Source organism: Oryctolagus cuniculus, chromosome 7 (genome assembly GCF_051225735.1).
Source record: "Oryctolagus cuniculus isolate XC-2025 breed Fujian yellow rabbit chromosome 7, ASM5122573v1, whole genome shotgun sequence".
NCBI lineage: Eukaryota > Metazoa > Chordata > Mammalia > Lagomorpha > Leporidae > Oryctolagus > Oryctolagus cuniculus.
In genome coordinates this window covers 1,737,667-1,762,027 of record NC_142873.1, presented here as the reverse complement: position 1 = coordinate 1,762,027, position 24,361 = coordinate 1,737,667, and the positions used below count along the sequence as shown (strand labels likewise).

The 24,361-nt window shown below is 45.2% G+C and overlaps 1 protein-coding gene across 3 annotated transcripts in view; it reads left to right on the top strand.

The window, feature by feature from the left end:
* The first annotated feature begins 15,494 nt into the window (after nt 1-15,494).
* The window catches only part of LOC138850456 (uncharacterized), a 157,369-nt gene continuing 148,502 nt past the window's right edge, over nt 15,495-24,361 (top strand). For 2 of the 3 annotated variants that reach the window (XM_089336787.1, XM_089336786.1), the window contains exon 1: nt 15,495-15,822. In XM_089336787.1, the coding sequence (XP_089192913.1) occupies nt 15,802-15,822 (21 nt within the window). In that variant the 5' untranslated portion in view covers nt 15,495-15,801. The remainder of the gene's footprint in view (nt 15,823-24,361) is intronic. The other variant, XM_089336788.1, reaches the window with a different exon arrangement.

Below are 24,361 nucleotides of genomic sequence, written 5' to 3'. Positions count from 1 at the left end.
CTTGTATGAGCATTATTTGAGTCCTTACTGCTCCTCTTCCAATCCAACACCCTATAAATACATGTTGGAAAGCAGTGGAGTCATCACCCAAGTACTTGGGCCCCTACACCCACATGGGAGACCTGAATGGAGTTCCAGGCTCCTGGATTTGTTCTGGTTCAGCCTCAGCTATTGTGACCATTTGGAGAGTAGACTAATAGATGGAAGATCTCTCTGTCTCTCTTTCAACTATCTATCTTTCTCCTTCTCTGTCACTCAGCCTTCTATATTTTAAAGATTCATTTGTTTCTTTTGAAAGTCAGAGTTGTACAGAGAGAGGAAGAGACAGAGACAGAGGGAGAAATCTTCCATCTGCTTGTTCACTCCCTCCAGAGGGCTACAATGGCTGGTGTTAGTTCAGGCTAAAGCCATGAGTCAGGAGATTCTTCCAGTCTCCATGCAAGTGGCTGGAGCTCAAACACTTGTGCCATCCTCTGTTGCTTTTCCCAGGCCATTAGCAGGGAGCTGGACTGGAAATGGAGCAGCCAGAACATAAACATATAAGATGGCAGCATCACAGGTGCTAACTTTACCCATTACCCCTCAAAGCCAGCCCTTCTGCCTTTCAAATAAATAAATAAATCTAGTTTTAAAAAATAAATCTTTGAGTATCTTCCTGGTTGTGTCTGAAATCATCTAGCCAATGAATGCAATGGTGTGATAACATCACTACAATGAACAGGGACCCAGACACTGGGAATTGATCCTGTGCCCAGCATGTAGAATGTTTGGTAGGTTGTTTTCTAAGTCTTTTTAAAAATCTATTTATTTGAAATAGAGCTACAGAGAGAAGACACACACACACACACACACACAGAGAGAGAGAGAGAGAGAGAGAGAGACCTTCCTCCCACTGGTTCATTCCACAAATGCCTGCAATATCCAGAGATGGGCTGAGCTGAAGCCAGAAGCCAGGAGCTTCATCCATGCCTCCTACATGGCAGGCAGGGGCCCAAGTCCTTGGGCCAGCTTCTTTTTTTAAGATTTATTTTGCTTATTTGGAAGTCAGGGTTACACAGAGAGAAAAGGAGAGGCAGAGAGAGAGAGAGAAAGGTCTTCCATCCACTGGTTCACTCCCCAGTTGGCCACAATGGCTGGAGCTGCACCCATCTGAAGCCAGGAGCCAGGAGCTTCCTGCAGGTCTTCCCATGTGGGTGCAGGAGCCCAAGGACTTGGGTCATTTTCCACTGCTTTTCCAGGCCATAGCAGAGAGCTGGATCAGAAGTGGAGCTTCTAGGACTCAAACTGGTGCCTATATGGGATGCCAGCACTGCAGGCTGTGGCTTCACCTGCTATGCCACAGCACTGGCCCCTGGGCCATCTTCTGATGCTTTCCAAGGTACACTAGTATTGAACTGGATCAGAAATGGAGCAGTCAAGTCTCAAACTGGTACCCACATGGGATGCTAGAATCACTGGAAGTGGCTTAAGCCACTATGCCACAACAGTGCCCCCCCCCCAACGTTTTGAGAGTGCTCCTGGGATGGCAAGTATTTGTCAAGGGGTTTGTATGTGTCAGACTCTACAGTACCTCAACATGTTATGAGTGTCCCTCATATTCAGAAACCGAGTCACCACTCCTCCAAACCTGTTTCCTCTGAGACTAAGTTTCTGAACAGGACACTGCTGCCACAAGAGTCCATCCATCCTCCAGGTCACAAGGGATGCTGAGATGACAGCAGCTGTCAGCTAGCAAGGGGTCATAGAACACTTCAGCACTGGCTGGGGGTGCAAAAGAACATTTCAATTTTGCAGGGACCTGAAATCTGGGGCCTGACCCTGGAGGAGAGAAGCAGCCTCTGTGCTACTGGGAGGAAACATCACAAGATTTCCCTGCTGGGACCCCAAGTTACAGAAAGATGCTGCTGCTCCCTTTTCTGAACCTCCAAATGACAGTTTGTCAGCTGCAGTCTTTGAAGCCTTCCTGTGGCTCCCTTAACCCACATGAGTAGGCACAAGACCCAACAGACAGGTGCCAACCAATCACTGGATTTGGAGTTCTACTGCACGTCACTATTGCTCCCTAGAGAGTCCAGTTGACACATTTCAGTAATTTCTCACTGTGGAACACTCGAAGCAAGTTTACTCATCAGTGCAGTGTATAAGCCCTCTGAGAGTGGTTCTGAATTGGAGTGCTGAGGAGCCATTGATGTTTAGCTCTACCCAAAAGGTAAGGATGAACCCTGGGATGTATGTCATTTACCTGTGTGTTTACCTATTCAAATATCCCCAAGATATCAAGCATTACAGTTATTAAAAATATATCTTGGGTCCACTGTCTGCAATGATGACACCCTATATAGGCACTGCTTCATGTACTAACTGCTACACTTCTTTCCTTTTTTTAAATATTTATTTACTTATTCGAAAGGCAGAGCTACAGAGAGGCAGAAACAGAGAAAAAGAGGTCTTCCATCCAGTGATTCACTCTCCAGATGGCTGTAATGGATGGAGCTGAGCTGATCCAAAGCCAGGAGCTAGGAACTCTCTCTCTGGATCTCCCACTCAAGGGTAGCTGCTTGATGACTTGGGCCATCTTCTACTGTTTTTCCAGTCAGAGAGCAGGATCAGAAGTGGAGCACCCAGGACTCAAACTGGCATCCACATGGGATGCTGGCACTGTAGGTGGTGGCTTTACCTGCTACACCACAGTGCCAGCCCCTTCTGCACTTCTGATCTAGTTCCCTGCTAATAGGCCTGAGAATGCAGTGAAAGATGACCCAAGGCTTTAGGCCTCTGCACCCTTGTGGAAGACCCAGATGGAGTTCAAGCCTCCTGCTTCAATCTGTCACAGACCTAGCCATCACTGATAGATTCTGTGTGTGTGTGTGTGTATGTTTGTAACTCTGCCTTTCAAATATATATAGGTATCTATGTATGTATATATATAGAGTACACCAAGCTACTGCCTAAAAAAAAAAAAAAAAAAACACTCAAAATCAATGGCTACCCTTGTGGCACAGTGGGTTAACCCACCAGCTGTGATGCTGGAGTCCCATATCAGAGTGCTAGATTAAATTCTGAATGATTGACATTTTGCCCAGTTCCCTGCTGTTCCACCTGGGAAAGCAGCAGAAAATGGCCCAAATACTTGAGTCTCTGACACTCATGTGTGAGATCCAGTTAGTATTCCTGTCTGATGGCTTCAGCTAAGTCCATCTTGGTTGTTGTCATCATGTGAGATGTGAACCAATGGATGAAAGTTCTCTATCAATATGCCTTTCAAATAAATCATTAAAAATAAAAGGATAAAATGCATAAATATTTAAGCTTAATGCTAGAAAGCATTTGATTAAATTCAGCATCTAAGCTTTAAAGAAACTGTTAGAAGAGAAGTAAAATACCAGAATTTTTTATTATAATTAAAATTTTATTATAATTAAAATTGTCTCTGAGGAGCCTATAACAACCAGTATCATTAAGATAAGACAATGAAAGCTCTTTTACTGGGAGTTTACCCTGACAAAGCTACCTCCTCCCATTCTATTTCTGGAACATTGTACTAGAAGTATAGTAAGGAAAATGAAACAACAAAATAGAAGCATCAGATAAATGGATCAAATTTTAAGCAACAAAATTTTATTTTGTTTTTAGAAAACTTTTATTTAATAAATACAAATTTTGAAAATACAACTTTTGGATTATAGCAGTTTTTCTCCCCAAAATCACCCTCCCACCTGCAAAACATCCCATCTCCTACTCCTTCTTCCATCCCATTCTTCATTAAGATTCATTTTTAATTATCTTTATATACAGTATATACTTAGTATATACTAAGGAAAGATTTCAACAGAGTGCACCTGCACAGACACACAAACTGTAAAGTATTGTTTGAATACTAGTTTTACCATTAATTCACATAGTACAAAACATTAAGGACACAGATCTTACATGGGAAGTAAGTGCAGGGTGACTCCTGTTGTTGATTTAACAATTGGCACTCTTATTTATGATGTCAGTTATCACCCGAGCATTTGTTTAATTCAGCATCTAAGCTGTCATGAGCTGCCAAGGCTATGGAAATCTCTTGAGTTCACAAACTCTGACCTTATTTAGACAAGGCCATAATCAAAGTGGAAGTTTCCTCCTCCCTTCAGAGAATGGTACCTCCTTTTTTGATGGTCTCTTCTTTCCACAGGAATCTCACTCACAAAGATTGTTCATTTAGGTCATTTTTTTGCCACAGTGTCTTGGCTTTCCATGCCTGAGAAACTCTCATGGGCTTTTTAGCCAGATCTGAATGCCTTAAGGGCTGATTCTGAGGCCAGAGTGCTGTTTAGGGCATTTGTGATTCTGAGTCTGCTGTGTATCCTGCTTCCCATGTTAGATCATTCTCTCCTTTTTAATTTTTTCAATTATTTTTAGCAGGCACTTATCTCATTTATGTGATCCCTTTGACAATTAATCCCATCTTTATGATCAATTATGAACTTAAACTGATCACTTTGACTAGTAAGATGGCATTGGTACATGCCAACTTAATGGGATTTGGAGCCCCATGGCATGTTTCTAGCTCTATCATTAGGGGTAAGTCCAAGTGAGCGTCTGCCAAAATGTACCTTTCTTATTCCCACTCTTATTTTTGACAAGGATCAATTTTCAGTTGAATTTAAACACCTAAGAATAATTGTATGTTAATTAAAGTGTTCAATCAATGGCATTAAGTAGAAAAAGGAAATACTAAAAAGAATAAAATAGTATGCTACTCCTCAACAGTCAGGACAAGGGCTGATCAAGTCATTGTTTCTCTTCATGACAGTTTCACTTCTACAGGCTTCCTTTTAGGTGCTCAGTTAGTTGTCACAGATCAGGGAGAACATATGATATTTGTCCCTTTGGGACTGGCTTATTTTACTCAGCATGATGTTTTCCAGATTCCTCCATTTTGTTGCAAATGACCGGATTTTTAAAAAATTGCTGTGCAGTATTCTATAGAGTGCATATCCCATAATTTATTTATCCAGTCTTCTGCTGATGGGCATTTAGGTTGATTCCATGTCTTAGCTATTGTGAATTGAGCTGCAATAAACACTGAGGTACAGATAGCTCTTTTATTTACCAATTTAATTTCCCTTAGGTAAATTCCAAGGAGTGGGATGGCTGGGTCGTGTGGTAGGGCTATATTCAGATTTCTGAGGAATCTCCAAACTGTCTTACGTAATGGCTTTACCAGTTCACCTTCCCACCAACCATAGATTAGTGTGCTTTTTTTCCCACATCCTCACCAGCATCTGTTGTTCGTTGATGTCTGTATGAAAGCCTTTCTGACTGGGGCAAGGTGAAACCTCATTGTGGTTTTGATTTGCATTTCCCTGATGGCTAGTGATCCTGAACATTTTTTCATGTGTTTGTTGGCCATTTGGATTTCCTCTTTTGAAAAATGTCTGCTTAGGTCCTTGGCCCATCTCTTAAGTGGGTTGTTTGTTTTGTTTTTGTGGAGTTTTTTGATCTCTTTATAGATTCTGGTTATTAATCCTTTATCAGTTGCATAATTTGCAAACATTTTTTCCCATTCTGTTGGTTGCCTCTTTAATTTTCTGACTGTTTCTTTTGCAGTACAGAAACTTCTCAATTTGCTGTAATCCCAATTGTTAATTTTAGCATTGATTGCCTGTGCCTCTAGGGTTTTCCCAAGAAGTCTGCCTGTGCCTATATCTTGCAGGGTTTCTCCCATGTTCTCTAATAATTTGATGGTGTCGGGTAGTAAGCTTACATCTTTAATCTAAGTTGAGTGGATTTTTGTGTAAGGTGTAAGGTGTGGTTTTGCTTCATACTTCTGCATGTGGAAATCCAGTTTTCCTAGCACAATTTGTTGAACAAACTGTCCTTGCTCCAGGAGTTGGTTTTAGCTCCTTGATCAAATATAAGTTGGCTATACATGTTTGGATTGATTTCTGGTGTTTCTATTCTGTTCCACTGGTCTATCCATGTGTTTCTGTACCAGTACCATGCTGTTTTGATTACAACTGCCCTGTAGTATGTCATGAAATCTGGTATTGTGATGCCTCCAGCTCTGTTTTTGTGTACAAGATTGCTTTGGATATTTTAGGTCTCCTGTGCCTCCATATGAATTTCAGCATCATTTTTTTCCAGATCTGAGAACAATGTCTTTGGTATTTTGATTGGCATCATATTGAATGCATAAATCGCTTTTGGGAGAATGGACATTTTGAAGATATTGATTCTTCTAATCCATGAACATGGAAGATTTTTTTCATCTTTTGGTATCCTCTTCTATTTCTTTCTTTAAAGTTTTGTAATTCTCATCATAGAGATCTTTGACATCCATGGTTAAGTTTATTTCAAGGTATTTGATTGTTTTTGTGGCTATTGTGAGTAGTATTGATCTTAGAAGTTCTTTCACAGCCATGGCATTGCCTGTGTATACAAAGGCTGTTGATTTTTGTGCACTGATTTTATATCCTGCTACTTTGCCAAACTCTTCTATGAGTTCCAAATAGTCTCTTAGTGGAGTTCTTTGAATCCCCTAAATAAAGAATCATATTGTCTGCAAAGAGGGATAGTTTGAGTTCTTCCTTCCCAATTTGTATCCCTGTAATTTCTTTTTCTTGCCAAATGGCTCTGGCAAAAACTTCCAGTACTATATTGAATAGCAGTGATGAGAGTGGGCATTGCTGTCTGGTATCAGATCTCAGTGTGTTGTGTTCCAGATTGCCCAGATAGAAAGAACCAGTCAGACTCACCATAATGCAAAGAATGAAGGGACTTTATTTGTAGATCCAGCATGCTGGGGCCCCAGCCGCCCATGCAATGCAGTGCTGGGAGACCAAGACCCCCTCCTCTTTGTTCTCAGGGTTTTTATAGTTCCCAGGCAAACAAGTATTACATCTGCATTCCTTCCTTCCCCTGGGCCTGCAGGAGCAAGGACGGCCCACCTTATTGGTTGCCTCCACCTGGTCCTGAGGACAGGACCAAGGACTGCCCAGTGTCAGGTTTCATCTTCTCATACCAGGGGCATCCTGGGCCTAGTCAGTTTTTTTGTCTTGTGAGAAGCCTGTCATGGCATGGCTCTGGCCTCTCACAAGTGGAAATGCTTCCAACCTTTCCCCATTCGCTATGATGCTGCCTGTGGGTTTTTCATCAATTGCCTTGATTGTATTGAGGAATGTCCCTTCTACACCCAATTAAACAACAAAATTTTCAATATATGTGGTTGACTTTACAATCTACAGAGGTAATCCAAAACAAAGTATAAACTGACAAGAGAATTAAGTGATATTAGTGAGTATAAGATCAATATATATCAAGTGGCTTTCCATGTAGCAGCAGGAAAAAATAGAAAGCCATTTTAAAGGACAAAATACAGGCTAGAAAACTTCTATAGAGTATCTTTAAATATTTTTCAAATCATTAAAAAAGCAAAATGACCTAAAACAAAAATAAGTCAAAAAAATGAAGAAAATGAAAAGCTCAGAATTCATTAAATTTTGAGTAAATTTCATCTCTTGTAAAGGAGTTTATTGGAAGCTCCAGGTCATAAGATCCCAGCAGAATCACAGATATTGGAGGGTGGGAAAGATCCCCACTCTCATGTGGTTCAGTCATCAGGAAGGTGACAGCAGCCCCTGCTCTTAGGAGAGTGAGGCCCCAGGAGGGTGAGCACCTCCAGACCTGAGCCCAAGACTCAACCCTCACTACCCCTACCAGCCACAACCTGGATGAATGGCACCCCTTCTCCCCAACTGTCACAGAAGTCTAGTAGGTGTGACTCTGATTGATTGCATCTTCTCTGACATGATGCCTGCACACTGGCTCGACAAACTGTTCAATTAAACACACTGGATCAACAATGAAGAGCAACATGAGGTCTTTTTCTTTATGCTGCTAAATACAGCTTCTCCAGTCTGCTGCTTATAGGGGTTCCATGAGGCTCATTCTTTGTCATCTGTGAAGTTCTCTCACTACAAGAACCATCAGAAGGATGACTGGAATCTGGAATCTGGTGAGTTTGTGGGGTTAGTTGCCTCCTGCTTGCAGGATGGTATCTGGCATGGGACACTGGCTATCTTCTCATTCCTGAATGTGGTGACTGGCTCAGCCCTGGAGCTCTGTATTTTTCCAAATTGTGTGGTTAGGATGCATAGGTTCTCAGGGAGAATCCAGATTTCATGCATGAAATTTGGGGGAGAACCCATGATTTGTGGGTTCTGGCCCTTGTTTTTCCTCCTGGATAGGAGGAAACAGTTTCCTCAGTTAGGAAACAGGTCACTAAATCCACAACCCAATCCTCTTGGCACAGCTCTTCCTAGGGGAGTGAGGCTCTCATATTGTGGTTGCTGGATATGAGCTGACCCTGGGGCAGAGAGCTGGATTAGAAGTGGAGCAGCCAGGTCTCAAACCGGTGCTCATATGGGATGCCGGCATTTCAGGCCAGGGCATTAACCTGCTGTGCCACAGCACCGGCCCCTGTACTGTTTGCTTTTTAAAAATTGTAAAAGACAATGGACTTTTTTGTTTACATAAATCATTGATATAAGACAAACCATTTTAGACTACTTTAGAATAATTTGAAATTCTACATGTTCTTTTATTAAAATACTTTGCTCTTAGTTTAGAGGATTTTTAGGATTATTTCAAAATGCAAATTAAGGAACAAATAGATAGGGAAGAGAAAAATGAGGATGAGAATGTGTCTTGGCACCCAAGATGTGTTCCAAATAACAAAGTGGTAGCTTTGGGATCCACAAGAGAGAAGTCCCACACTTCCAGGAACAAAAAGTCCTTGCCAAGGTCCCACGTGCACCTAAAGGTCAACCAATGAGGATCAGAGGCACCTCAACCTTTAACCCCCATGCCCTGTATCTATAAAAGGAGCCCTCCCAACCTCTGAAGCCTGACTTGCCTGGCCCCCACTCTGTTGGAACTGGTGAACCTTGCCCAGGAGGGGAATCCCAATAAATACCTGTAAACTGATTCATTTGGCTGGGAAGATTTGTTACACACTGGACACCTTGCACAAAAAATGCAAGTGATCTTTGTCCTAACATGACATAAAACTGGTGTTTGGCAAGGAGAGAGAGGAACAAAGCAGAACAAATAACTTAAGGAATATAACGGAATATAAGAATATTACAGATTTGTAGCAGATAACTTTGTGTGAGGTTGCTTTGGCTGAGATTAGAAGGAAATTATTCCTATGAGTTTCTCATGTTATATAAGTGCCAAGACAGAACTATGGATTTGGGCAACATGCTAAAGCAATAAAGTTATTTAGTTACAGGTATATATATGTGTGTGTATATATATATATCTGTAATAAGATACATATATGTGTATATGTATGTATATATCTGTAATAAGTCATATATTTACTTTATATACATATATGTATATATATATACATATAAGTCTTAATGTTTCATTTTGAAATCTATTTTTAATGCAGTTTCCCTTTTAGTAATTTCTACTTAATTGATGATTTTCTTTGTCAAATTTCTAGGCATCTCCTGTAAGTTATTTCTTCCTCCTTGGTTCTGACTGTTGTGACCTGACATTAAAACTGTTTTATTTAGAAACCTAAGGTTATGCCTACTTCACTAGGATAACTTGATTCTTCTGTCTTTTTGTTAGGTAAGAAGTCAGAAATTAACCTATGTGTGTGACAAGGGCCTAAGGAAAGGGACATCTACAGCAGTCCAGCATTCGCATTTCAAAGTCACCCAATAACATTGCAGGTGCTGTCCAGTATCTGCACTTCAAAGTCCTGCCCTCAGACCCTGATAACTTTCCAGGGGGCCCTGCCTCTTCTACCTGGCCTGATAAGCATCCTTCCTCTAAGGCAGGCACCCTAGAGAGAAACCCCTTAGCTAAGCTAGCCAGGCTTTCCCTGTCTGACTTCAGTGGGAAACTCAGACAGGAATTTTTTGTATTTACACCCAAGAAGTCCTTTGTTCTGGAGAAGAAGGAGACAGCAAAAAGGTGGAAAGGTAAGACCCAGCCCCTTAAAAGCCCCAGCCTAAATGTGAACTAGGCACTCTCTCTGGTTTGTCTGGAGAGGTGCCCATCTGTTCTTACGGACATCCCAACCCTAATAAACTTGCTACTTTGCTTTCCACTGTTCTCTGTCTCACACCTGAGTTCTTTCTTGCACAAATACAAGGACCTTAGCTTCTTCTTCAGTGGCATTTCCTTTATGTGTTTAATTTTTCCCATGTAATCAGACAATTCCTTCAGCTTTTGTTTCTAAGGGTATTCTTCTATCGAAGGCTTTCATGTTCTTCAATAATGTTTTTAGATAGGAAGATAGAAGTTAGCCTATGTGTGTGAAAGCAGCCATGGGAAACAAAACACGTGCCCCGCAGAAGTTATGCAGTAGTCTTAGAAGCATGTGCAGGCCAGCAGCACCAGTCAAACAGAACCTGAAGGGGGCAGTGGGAATGAAAAGAGGGACAAGGGTCAGAGAATGGAGCCAAGACAAGGCTCATTTATTCCAGTGTCTCAGCGATATTTATACATAACCAACTATAGCTCAAGGCAACACAGAGGATAACACCATACACAAGCAACTTATCGGGCTTTCTGCAACACAGTCATAACAGTTAATTTTAGCAGAATGTTCTTCTTTAATCATTCCCCTTCAACATGGGAGTATGTGACTTTTTTATCTCAGGAATTCCACAAGCTGAGATGGACCTTGACTTGTCTATGACTTCTTTATGGGCTGTCTACAGACGCAGGCCTTGGGAAACAGCCCAGTATTTTATGCTACAAAGTCCTGCCTTATCCCAATAACTTCATAGGTGGTTCTAGTGTTCCCCTCCAATAAACACACACCCAGAAAACACTGTTTGCTTGGTGCAAAGAAGGCTACTGAGTCTGATAACATTACCTAATTTTGTACCTGGGAAATCTTTTGTCCAGGAGAGGAGTGTGTGTGTGTGTGTGTGTGTGTAGAAACAGTGAGAAGTAGACACCCAGCTCTTAGAAATCCCATTATTGACCAGTGCCGTGGCTCACTAGGCTAATCCTCTGCCTGCAGCACCAGCACCCCGGGTTCTAGTCCCAGTCGGGGCACTGGATTCTGTCCCAGTTGCTCCTCTTCCAGTCCAGCTCTCTGCTGTGGCCTGGGAAGGCAGTGGAGAATGGCCCAAGTGTTTGGGTCCTGCACCCACATGGGAGACTGTTAGGTAGAAAGTCAGTTATGAGCTTATGTGTGTGTGACATAAAGGCCTAAAGAGAAAACATCTATGTCCAGCATATGCATCTGCATCTCAGTCATCCTGACAATGTTTCACTGGCAGCCTGGCCTTTGCATCCTGCCCTGCCCCCTTCTACCTGATAACCTGCCAGGTGGGGGTCCCCGCCCCTTCTGCCTGACAAATCTTCCACAATCTCCCAGATGCAGCCCAGTATCTGCATTTCAAACACCCTGCTCCCGGATCCCCATTCTCTTTGGGGTCTTGCTCACCCTCCCTCTAAACTCAAGTTGGGGCCAGCTAGGCTTCCTCCTGTTCGATACCTTCAGGGGAAAACTCAGATAGAAGTTTTTCCATTTACATCCAAAAAGCCCTTTGTTCCAAGAGGAGTAGAGGTGGGGAAGCAAGACCTATCTCCTTAAAAACCCCCAGCCTCAACCGGACTGCGTGCTCAGCCTTCTGCCTCTCTGCTGAGCCGCCCGCCTAGTCTGGCCAGTTGTAATCTCTCCTCTCAACACATAACCTCGCTCCCTCCCACCCCAGTCCGAGTGACTGGGCACTCTCTCAGGTCCTGTCCGGAGAGGTGCCCATCCGTCCTTACAGATGTCCCCCCTTCCCTAATAAACCTTGCTATTTTACCTCCCACTACTCTGTCTCACGCCTGAATTCTTTTCTTGCGCAAAGACAAGAACCCTGCAATTTCTCTGGTAACATTTTTGGCAACCATGAAGGGATTTTGAGAAGACATCGGAGGTCAGTATTCCTTCCCTCAAGCGGTACCAGATCTGTGGAAGTGACCGTTGAGTGTCTGGCACCCCAAAGCTCTCCAAGAACACGGAGTCCCTCCGGCCACTGCCTAGCTACGGCCAAAACTCCAGAGGGATTGTAAGGAATGAGAGGGAAATTAGGAAGGGCAGTTGGCTGAGAGCCTGGAGACCCCCTGAGCTCACTTTGGCTTCCCGGTGGCTGGACTGTGACCAGAGGATCAGGTCTATCTCTTGGAGGGATGCCTGGTCACACTGCCTACTGCTACGCAAGCAGGGCTTAGCTTCGGTCGAGGCTAATATTGGCCCTCCAGGTAAACTCAGACAACTAGGTAGTGGGCAGTCTTGAGCGATAGGAGATTTCGAACCCCACTCAGCCCCAGACATGAGGGCCTTTCCCTATGCTGTCCTCCAGCTGAGATTCGTAGGGAAAGGTGAGGGCAGTCGCTCACATCTTGTCCTCTGTGGCTTTCTGCCTTCCTCCTCCTCCCGGGGGTCCCTCCCCGACTCTTTTGCTCTCCTCATCTCCATTCCTATGCCACTGGCCAGGAGAAAGGGAGAGGGAAATTCCACAGGCCTCTCCACCTAGGGAAAAGCTGTTACCTGTTACCTGTTAACCCTTTCCAACTTGGTAGAAAGTTTTCCATCTTTGCAGCTTATGGTAGCTCTGGTGCATCTTAAAGTTTTTTGTGAACTATTACTGTTGCTAAGCTTTGATTGCCTGAGAACTAAATCTGGAAAGGAGCTAAAGTTAACTATCTGTTGTAATTGACTGAGTGTTTGCATCTGGCTTTGGTTGAATTATAGGAGGTTCCCAGCACTCTTGGTGAAACGGCGCACCTACCCAACCCCACAGCTAGTCCTGCCAGGCCCTGGTGTCTGTGAAGTCTTCCCTGTAAATGGGGGACCACAGCCTTTCTCTGCACTCTATTCCAGTCCTTGTGACCTGCCATACCCAGGCAGGCATAGCCAGCTATCTCTAGGGAGAGCGCCCCCACCCCAGGGCTGCTTTTTTTTCCTCTCCAGGAGGAATCTCCAATTCAATACTACTGCTGGCCTTACCTAAGGGAGCCAGAACCTTAAGCCATTAACCCTTAACAACCTGATGGGTTTTTCTCTTTGCAGTTAATGGAAACCTAAGCAATGGGTTCGTATGCTGATAATCAGCTCTTTTCTGTGCTGCTGTTCCTGACTTATCTGAGAGCGTTCACCTGTCTTGAAGGTTTCGCCTTTTTCTATTGCCATTAGAGTTTTGATTGGGAAAATTGCAATGCGAAGTTGTTTACGTTGTTTATCTGTTTTTAATGTTTGAGTGATTACCCAACTGATCAGAAACGTACTAATTTTGGGTAAATGGTTTGACTCTGACAGCTTAAATTCTAAACTGAGTCTTCCAACTTTAGGCTTCCAGTCAGATCCCTGGAATTCTCAAAGGGACTCTAAAATTTGTTAAAGCAACAGCTGTTTGAGTCAATTCAGATTATGTGACCTATGCTGCATTCATGTTTTTGCTTTCCAGCTAGAATGGTCTTATGAAAATGAGAGTAAATTCTCTGCATACAAGCCTTTATGTTGTTAACTAAAGTAAGCCAATACAGTGTGGTTCAGAGAATTGAGTTAATGCAAATGCCCTTAGGTTTGCTCAGTGGCTCACTTGCTCAGTTTTACATGTCTTTGATATGCTTTAAACTTGTTTCTCTTAACGATGAAGATCTTTTCAAAGTTGTAAACATGAACTAGTGTTTGCTGTCCAGGAGGTGCTATCCTTATGTTACTTAAAAGCATGGGAATGTAATTTTGACTTCTAATTCAGATAATGGTGTGGTATTCATTAATAACTCAGTGTCTTAAGTTATCTAGGCATCAGTGCTAAGTAAAACTTGGGGAAAATGTATTATGTGTACTTTTCACATCTTAAATTCGATAAGAGAGACTGTTTGAGTTCGTTAGCATGTATTCTCGTAGGTTGTCCATACATGACAATTCAAGACTATGTAAAAGTAACTATGGGTGTAAAGTTTCAGAAGGTGTGAGCAAGTCATGAAAAGTTTTAAAAGGTTTACAATTTTGAAATTGTTTACAGAGTTTTAAGTTGAGTGCTAATGTCAAAATTACACTGACCTAAAGTTGAAGTACAACAATGGGGATCCGGGAGCAGGGTGTTTGAAATGCAGATACTGGGCTGCATCTGGGAGATTGTGGAAGATTTGTCAGGCAGAAGGGGCGGGGACCCCCACCTGGCAGGTTACCAGGTAGAAGGGGGCAGGGCAAGATGCAAAGGCCAGGCTGCCAGTGAAACATTGTCAGGATGACTGAAATGCAGATGCATATGCTGGACATAGATGTTTTCTCTTTAAGCCTTTATGTCACACACACATAAGCTCATAATTGACTTTCTACCCAACAAGACCAGGAGGAAACATCTGGCTCCTGGCTTAGGAATGGCACAGTGCACTGGCCACAACATGCTAGCCGGAGCGGCCACTTGGGGGGTGAACCAACAGAAAAGGGAAGACTTTTCCCTCAGTCTCTCTAACTAACTCTGCCTGTCAAAAAAAAAAAAAAAAAAAAAAAGAAGAAGAAATCCTATTGTTAACTTTTGCTCCTCACAACCAACTTCATAGGGGCATCTGTGGAAATTTACAGTAGGTTTTTAAGAGAGCAGGGGAGCCCCAGGTCTCTGTTCTACCATTAGGCTGAGGCAGAGTTGAAGGTCTCAGGTGCTGACCACCAGGAGGAATCAGAGAACTTAAGCCTTGTCCTCGACCTAGCGACAGGCCATGACATCTGAAACCAGAGACTGTCAACTCTTTCATGACTTCACACACCAAAGTAATGGGGGAAAGTGGTGATGAAGGAAGGTGCCTGGGGTGTGTGTCTCACAAGGAATTTCCCTGTGGACACGCAGTGAGCAAAGCAAGATTTATTTACATGAGAAACCTCTTGCCACAGCAGCCACTAGGGGGTCTCCAAGAGAGGGAGACCTGAAAAATGGAGTGGAGTCTTTTAACTGCAATTTGGATGAGCAGAATAATCACAGCTAACAATTAGTCAGAGGCTGGGGACAAAACCCATCAATAATCCTGTCTAGCTAGCTCTTGTTAAAACAAAAATCCAGCTGAATAGTAGGATAGGCAAATTCTTTCTATTCTCCTAATAAAACTAGAAGCTCAGAAGGGTGGATCATTGCTTCCTTGCTATTCTCATGATAAAGCTAGAAACTGGGGGAGTGGGATCACCACTTCTGTCTCGCTAATAGACAGGTTCTGGGGAGAAGCAAGCCTGTTGTCCACTCTTACAAGGACTCCCCATTAGGTCATCTAGTCCTCACACCAGCACCCCCTGCATTACAACCTCTTTATAAACCCTGATCACCCTCCTCCAACAGCATGGTAGTCCTAATGAAGGCATCCTACCTTCCCCTAATCTTGTGAGTAATATTTGCAGAAGAGTTTTGGAAGCCTACTGAAAAAAAGGAGATGATTTGGAAGGGCAGGCTTTTGACCCAGCTGACAGAGAACCCTCCCCCAACTGAGGTAGAAAGCACCTCCCACCTGACACCCCGGACTCCCCTGACTGGTGGGACTTCCCTCAGAACAAAGCCTGAAAATCTGCATAATTATCAATTGAATAGACTCATTGTTTTATTTCAAGCCTGGTGCTCCAATTACCCCTGTCCCTCTAAACATCCTCTGTGCTGCGCGGTTGGGTAGAAAAAGGCTTCTTTGGATTGGGAGGACTTTCTTTTCCCAAGACTGCAGCTGCCTTCTGGAAATACACCCTTTCCTCTGGCCAGCACTCAGCTGTGGCGAATTGAAGCGGTGAGCATCCAGAGCCGGATTATGTGTCTGGAAACAACACTGGTGAGCTAGCCCAGAAGTCTGCGATGTATTTTTGTTGTTGTTGTTATTTAAAGATTTTATTTATTTATTGGAAAGTCAGAGTTACACAGAGAGGAGAGGCAGAGAGAGAGAGGGAGAGGCCTTCCATCCGATGATTCACTCCTCAATTGGCCATAATAGCTGGAGCTGCACCGATCTGAAGCCAGGAGCCAGGAGCTTCTTCTGGGTTCTCCCACACAGGTTAGGGGCCCAAGGACTTGGGCCATCTTCTGCTTTCCCAGGCCATTGCACAGAGCTGGATGGGAAGAGGAGCAGCCGGGACGAGAACTGGTGGCCATATGGGATGCTGGCACTTCAGGCCAGGGCATTAACCCACTGAGCCACAGCGCTGGCCCCTGGAATGTATTTTTCAAGTGGCTTAACCCTTTCACATTAGTAAGGACAGCAATGGTCACTTGTACCTCCACTCCAGAGCTGCTTTTGAGCTAACATTTTGGCTGGGACTCTGGGGACATCCCCGCAGCTTCTGAGAGCACTTTCTCTCCGGGACTTTCCTTTCTGTTCCCGCTGTGACATCAGCTACCTTGCGGGGAGTCAATGGCTCCCCTTTGTGTCCGGAGTCAACAGCTCTGAGACTGGGTAAGTTGAACCAGGGGCATACCTGCAATTTCTATCTCTGCTCTTTGGGCTCATGGCATTTGGACCTGGTTTGGGTCATTTTTTGTGGTACTGGTGTGTAGGAGATGGATTCTAAGATTTTTACTTCAGCCTCCCTGTGAGGAAACTTGGATATTTTTTGGAAGAGTACTCATTTGGTTGTTTGTATGAGGACTTCTTCCTCTTGGCTGAAATATGAGTGGTTCAATTTAATTTCCATCCAAAATCACCTTGAGTTGCATCATGGCTGATTGGGCAGGATATAGTTACGATCTTATGACTAAGAAAAACATGGTGTTCTATTGTAATATTGCATGGCCTGCATATGTGTTAAATTTAAGAGAAGGTGGTTGTTGAGTGGGATTTTTAAATGTTTATTTTATTTGAAAAACAGAGTTAGAGAGGCAGAGGCGGGGGGGGGTGTCCTGTTAGGAAAAGAGGCACAGAATAGAGAGGAGGTAGTGTATGAATTTATAGCCGGACCAAATTTATTCAGGGAAAATAAATCCGTAGAGATGGGTAACCAACTGCAACTGTCCACGTACCCATGATGGAACACCTGACAGAAGGCCCTGACCCCCAGGGAAGGCTGGGGATGGGGGTGAGGTGGGGGCAGCAGGCAGAGGGGAATTCCTGGAACTGGTCTTTCAGGTGGCTGTAAGGGGTGGAGTATGAAGACAACAGAGTGTGAGACCCAATTGAGGTGTTTTTTTTTTTTTTTAAGATTAATCAGAGAGAGGAGAGGCAGAGAGGGAGAGAGAAGGCTTCCATCCTCTGGTTCACTCCCCAGATGGTCACAATGGCCAGAGAAGGTACATCGATCTGAAGCCAGGAGCCAGGAGCTTCTTCTGGGTCTCTCCCATGGGTGCAGGGCCCCAAGGACTTGGGCTGTCTTCCACTGCTTTCCCAGGCATAGCAGAGAGCTGGATTAGAAATGGAGCCGTCAGGACTCAAACCGGCACCCATGAGAGATTCCTGCACTGCAGACAGCAGCTTTACCTGCTAAGCCACAGCGCAGGCCCTCCAATTGTGTTTCTAGGTCAAAGAGTACATTCCAATGTTTATCTCTTTTGTTCAATGCAGGAGAATGGCTGAGGCTTATGTCCTTCTTCCTTGTTCCATCAGGTCCTTCATCTACTGGTTTACTTCTCAGATGGCTGCAATGGCCAGAGCTGGGCTGATTTGAATCCAGGAGCCAGGAGCTTTCTCTGGGATCCCACCTACACCCAGTGCAAGGACCCAAGGGCCTGAGCCATCCTCCACTGCTCCCCCAGGCCACAGCAGAGACCTGGATCACAATTGGAGCACCCAGGACCAGCCCCTATGGGTACCCACATGGGATGCTGGCACTCACTGCAGGTGGCTGCTTTACCCAATATGCCACAGCATCAGTGGATTTCTAACAGTAGAGGTTTTGTGAGAGTTCTGGTAAATGGGACTGAGTAAGCATTTAAATCCCTTAAACCTTCCAGCAACTGTGTCTGTGGCTGTTGATGTCCAAGGAGACAGGTTAGGAGTCCTTGTCAATTTAGAAAATGCAGGAGCTTCAGCTCTGCCTCAGCCCAGTGGTAGAGCAGAGACCCTGGGGCTCCCTGGTCTCTTAAAAAATCTATCATAGGGGCCAGTGCCATGGCTCACTTGGTTAATCCTCCACCTGCAGCACTGGCATCCCATATGGGTGCGAGTTCTAGTCCCAGTTGCTCCTCTTCCAGTACAACTCTGCTGTGGCCCAGGAAGGCAGTGGAGGATGGCCCAAGTGCTTGGGCCCTGCACCCACATGGGAGACAAGAAGCACCTGGTTCCTGGCTTCAGATTGGCACAGTGCTTGCTGTAGTGGCCATTTTGGGGGTGAACCAATGGAAGGAAGACCTTTCTTTCTGTCTCTCTCACTGACTAGCTGTCAAATAAATTAAAAAAAAATTTTTAAAATCTATTGTAAATTTCCACAAAGGCCTCTGATAAAATTGACTGTGAGGAACAAGAGTTAAAGCAATAAAAGATGTTTTTCCAACAGAGTGCCTACTGAATCTGAAATGAGGATATAATTATCTTTATGTATGTTGGTGTCCAGTACCATCACTGGGACTGAAGTTGCTTTCTGAGTTAAATGCTCAAGTAAATTTTTCAGGTTTCCCCTGAGGAACAATAGGGTTAACTGAGGTTACTAACAGCAGGAAGTAATTATATTCAGTTGATTGGAGCTTTTAAAAAGGAGTTGTAACCATACTAAAGCCATCCTCCTTCCCTTTTCCTTTTCACATTTTATATAGCAAAAACCAATTACTGATATTGTATATTGCCTGAATTACTCTGGTGAATAGTAGCATTTGTATAATGGTGGACTTTTGCCCCAGCTGACAAAGAAGCCTCCACCCAACTGATGCTGAGCCCCCTGGTTAAGAGGCCTCATCAGAAAAAAGCTTGGGCATTTACATATTGTCAATTAAGGTGACTCATTGTTTTATTTACCTCCCCCTGAAGCTAACCTTGCCCTTGTCCTTTTTTTTTTTTTTTTTTGACAGGCAGAGTGGACAGTGACAGAGAGAAAGGTCTTCCTTTTGCCATTGGTTCACCATCCAATGGCCGCCGCGGCCAGCGCACTGCGCTGATCTGATGGCAGGAGCCAGGTACTTATCCTGGTCTCACATGGGGTGCAGGGCCCAAGCACTTGGGCCATCCTCCACTGCACTCCCTGGCCACAGCAGAGAGCTGGCCTGGAAAAGGGGCAACTGGGACAGAATCCAGCACCCTGACCAGGACTAGAACCCGGTGTGCAGGTGCCGCAAGGTGGAGGATTAGTCTAGTGAGCCGCTGCACCGGCTGCTACCCTTGTCCTTTAAGAAACCCTTTTAGCAGTTATGGTCTGGGATAGCAGTAGAAGATGACCCAAGTCCTTGGGCTCCTGCACCCAAGTGGGAGACCCAGAATGATCTCAGGCTCCTGGCCTCGGATTGACACAGCCCTGGCCGTCACAGCCAATTGGGGAATGAACCTTTGGATGAAAGACCTCTCTCTCTCTCTCTCTACCTCTCTCTCTCTCTACCTCTCTCTCTCTCTACCTCTCCTCCTCTCTCTATGTAACTCTGACTTCCAAATAAATAAATAAATCTTTTAAATAATTAACCCTTTAACAGAGATAGAACATTTTATATCAAGAGCTCTCTTTTGGGGCTGTGCTGTGGCATATAGAGCTGGACCTCCACCTGTAGTGCCGACATCCCATGTGGTCACTGTTTCATGTCCCTGTTGATCCTCTCCTGATCTGGCTCTCTGCTTTGTGGCCTGGGAATGCGCTGGGAGATGCCCGGGGGGCTTGGGACCCAGTACCCATGTGGGAGATATGGGGAAGGCCCTGGCTCCTGGCTTTGGATCAGCCCAGCCTCAGCCATTGTGGCCATTTTGGGGGTGGTCCAGCTGGTGGAGGACCTTTCTTTCTGGCTCTCCCACTCTCTGTTGCTCTGTCTCTCAAATGAATAAATAAAATCTTAAAAAAAGAGAGAAATTTCTTTCCCCAAGATGCCAGCTTCTAGAAATAAGCTCTTTCTTCTTACCAACATTCATCCCTGTGCAATTGGCTACCCACATGGTGAGCCATAGGGCCTGATTAAAAGATTTAAAAAGAGTTGCAGAGATTTCTATATTTTTCTGTGTCATAATGTATGCTATGCATTATATGTGTGTACTGTTATATGTGTAAAAGTTGGTTGTGCTTATTTGTGTTATTTAAAATCCAAATGTAATTTTCACCTAAACACAAACAATAGATGAAAAGATGATGCAGTGTTCATTGCTTCCTATGAAGTCCAATTTAAAGTTGTTCTGTGGCAAGATCATGACTTAAGAGAATAACCATACTTATCTAATATGGTAGTTTCTCAGGCAATGTAAGTGTAATTGCTGAAAAATGAATTGGTGGTCTTTGCTGTGGCACCTTGTGCATCATCAGGTCCCTGCAACCTAAGGGATGTCTCCCTCTCCTCACCTTCCTGAGAAATAGACTCAAGTATGCACTGACTGGAGAGGGGGTAGAGAAGATAATGTAGCAGTGCTGGGTCAGAATCCACAGCAAGGTTCAAGCTGATGCTGCAAGCCTTGCTGGATTTGTGGATATGTGTGAGATGGAGCAAACATCAGCATCAAGCCAACAGGTGAGTATTTCTGCCTGATCTTTGACACCACAGGGCCATCTTGCTGTTCACTACATCACAGCAGAAGCCACATGGTGGCAGACATGAGCTGGAGGTGGTATACAAACTGAACACACACTGAAGAGAATGCCCAGTACAAGCTGTGCAAGGTGAGGAGGATGACTGGGTAGAAAGGGAATCCCACCCCTGATGGCTCATGATGCTTGTGCCATGCGCAACCCAGATCCTCTCCTCAAGGTGATCACAGATGGATTACTGATTTGGGGACCCTATGCAATTAGACCTCAGGTTTTCCTGCCCAGGGATAAGAGCATCTCTGACTTACAGTGGCTGCAGAGAGATAAAACAGTGTAGTAGCTAGAGAGACTAAGGACTACTCTGCAGTAGGATGAATTTTTTGAATTGCTAAATGTAAAAGATAGATTTTTCTAAATACATGTACTCTTGGCTTCTTAAAATATATAGAAAGCATTGGGCCTTTTGGTAAATGCTTTCATAAGTTGTTAACATAAAACCATTCAAAATTACCTGCTAAGTTTTCACTAAACAGTAAGTTACCAAGGATAAGAAATAATTTTTTAAGATTTATTTACTTAAATATTTGCAAAGCAGAATAACAGAGAGAGGGAGAGGAAGAAGGAGAGAGAGAGAGAGGTCCTCTGTCGCTCCCCCTCTTCGTGGAGGAACGACACAGGACCCTGCGCTGTTCTTTCGTCTGCTCGGCCCTCCCCGGGTTTGCTGCTGGTTCTTCCCGGGTTGGCTACTATCCCTTCCACCTCCGTGGAAGGGCGGTTCCCCCTGGCCGCATTCCCCACTTCCGCAGGGGAGCGGCACACCGCCGGCCGGTTCTCTCGGGGGCTGCACGGGTTCCCTTTAGATGTTCCCCATAGATGTTCCCCATAGATGTTCCTGGTGCATGCCGTCTCTCTCCTCCTTTATAGTCCTCCTCCGCCAATCCCAACTCGGCTGAGTACGCTGCTCTCCAATCAGGAGCAAGTCCTACAGTTAATTGGTTGAACTGGAGGCAGCTGTGCGGAAGCTGTTTACTTCTCTCCCAGCGCCATATTGTGGGAGAGCAGATGCATAGAATAAGTCCTAATTCGAGTAACTTAGTCTAGTCCGGATTGCTCCCCACAGATCCCCCTTTCTTTTTATTTTTTAGCGTTGATACGCGCCTGTCTTCGGTGTCCCGCGGAACACACTCTGCTCTACTTGCTAGAGTTGCCACAGGCTCTTACAAGTCCTATCAATCAGGAAAACCGAATCCGGGTCCTCTCTTCGCCATTGTGAGGAGGTTTTTAGGCGCTGATGCATGCCTGTGTTCGGTGCCCTGCAGCGCATGCTCTGCTCTGCCCGCAGGGGCTTACAAAACCTATCAGGCAAACCGAATCCAAGCCTTCTCATTGCCTTATTGTGGGGGAGACTTATTAGTGTTGGTTCGTGCCTATCTTCGGTGACCTGCAGCTCATACTCTGGTCGAGCTTTGCTGGCGCTTACCGCCTTAAATCAGGCAGACCGAATCCAAGCCTTCTAATTGGCATGTTGAGGGGAGGCCTTATTTTTCTCTATTTCTCTATCTCCGGGCATTCCTACCTCTCCCATTTCACTTCTATCTTCCAGCATTCCCATTTCTCTTTTACTTCACTTCCAAACTTCTGTTTCTCTTATCCCTGCGGCTTTCCGGCACCTCGCCCCGCCGGCGGGTTCCCGGCTCTGCGCCGCTTCAGCCCGCGCGCCTCTCTGCGCGGCTTCCCGGCTTTGCGCGGTCCGCGGTCTCCACGCTTAACCCTTTCGCGTCTGAACCACGGCCTACGCCAGCGTTCCCTATCTATTCACGCCCCGTGCTCTCTCTGCACGCGGCGGCTTCCGCGAGTAACACAGCGTAGCTTGCGTCTCCGCCACTAGGATTCAATCTAAGTTCCCCGGGCTAGCCTGGCGAATTCAACCCAGCGTACGTCTCCGCCCCACGATCTGGCTTCCCGTCCTTTGCTCCCCGGGCTAATCAGACGGATCCCAATCTGGCTTACGTCTCAGCTTCTGGTTTCAACTTTTCGCCCCCCATTCCCGGGCTAACTTGAGAATCCCAAAGTGGCTTTCGTTTCCGCCTTGGCCTGCCCCCCGCGGCTTCAATTTCCCTAACATTTTTCTCTACCCGGTATGTTTCCCCAAGCTTTCCTCCAACGATATTCCTCCCTCATTTCTCCTGGCCTCTCCCCACAGTCCGCGTCCGAGTCTGTTTGTTCTAGCTTTCACTTTCGCTTTCGACCTTAGAGATTTCTCCCAGCTTCCCCCCGTAGTCCGTATCCGAGTCTATGCCTAGGCTTTCAACAGCTTCCTCCGGCACCTCTTTCGTCCGGCTTTTCCCTAGGCTATTTGCTAGTCTCTCTCTCCGGTATTTTCCCAGTTCTTCCCGTTTCTTCCCTCCTAAGTTTTTTATCCGTCCTAGGTTTCCTATCCGAGTCACGTTTCTTCCCTCCTAAGTTTTCTATCCGTCCTAGGTTTCCTATCCGAGCTAGGTTTCCTATCCGAGTCACGGCACCATTCTGTCGCTCCCCCTCTTCGTGGAGGAACGACACAGGACCCTGCGCTGTTCTTTCGTCTGCTCGGCCCTCCCCGGGTTTGCTGCTGGTTCTTCCCGGGTTGGCTACTATCCCTTCCACCTCCGTGGAAGGGCGGTTCCCCCTGGCCGCATTCCCCACTTCCGCAGGGGAGCGGCACACCGCCGGCCGGTTCTCTCGGGGGCTGCACGGGTTCCCTTTAGATGTTCCCCATAGATGTTCCCCATAGATGTTCCTGGTGCATGCCGTCTCTCTCCTCCTTTATAGTCCTCCTCCGCCAATCCCAACTCGGCTGAGTACGCTGCTCTCCAATCAGGAGCAAGTCCTACAGTTAATTGGTTGAACTGGAGGCAGCTGTGCGGAAGCTGTTTACTTCTCTCCCAGCGCCATATTGTGGGAGAGCAGATGCATAGAATAAGTCCTAATTCGAGTAACTTAGTCTAGTCCGGATTGCTCCCCACAGTCCTCCATCCACTGGTTCACTCCCCAGAGGACTGCAATGGCTGGATCTTGCAGATATCAAGGCAGAAGCCAGGAGCCTCCTCCCACTCTCCCACATGGGTGCAGGGGCTAAAGGACTTTGGGCCACCTTCCACTGCTTTCCTAGGTCATTAGCAGGGAGCTGGATTGGAGTGGAGTAACCAGGACTTGAACCAGTGTCCTTATGGGATGCCAGCACTCCAGCACTGTGGGTGGAGGCTTAACCTACTATGCCACAGCACCAGCCCCAATAAGAAATAATTCTAAGTCAATATCCCAAAGTTTAGAATTTTTGAAAGATTTATTTATGTATTTGAAATGCTGAGTGAGAGAGACAGAGACAGACTTCTTCCATTTATTGGTTCATCCCCAGATGTCTGTAATAATCAAGCACTGGGCCAGACTGAAGGCAGGAGCCTGGAGCTCCCTTCAGGTCTCCTACATCAATAGCAGGGGCCTAAACAGTTGTGCCATTTTCCTCTGATTTTCCAGGCCATTAGCAGGGAGCTTGATCTGAGGTAGAGCAGCTGTGATATGAACCAGTGCCCATATGGGATGCCAGCATCACAGGTGGTGGCCTTACCCATACATCACAACACTGGCCCTGACATTAAAAATTTTCAAAGTGGGAGCAGCATAATAGGTAAAGTGCAGTCTATCATACCTACATCCCATAAGAGTGCTTCTTTGAGTCCAAGCTGCTCCACTTCTAATCCA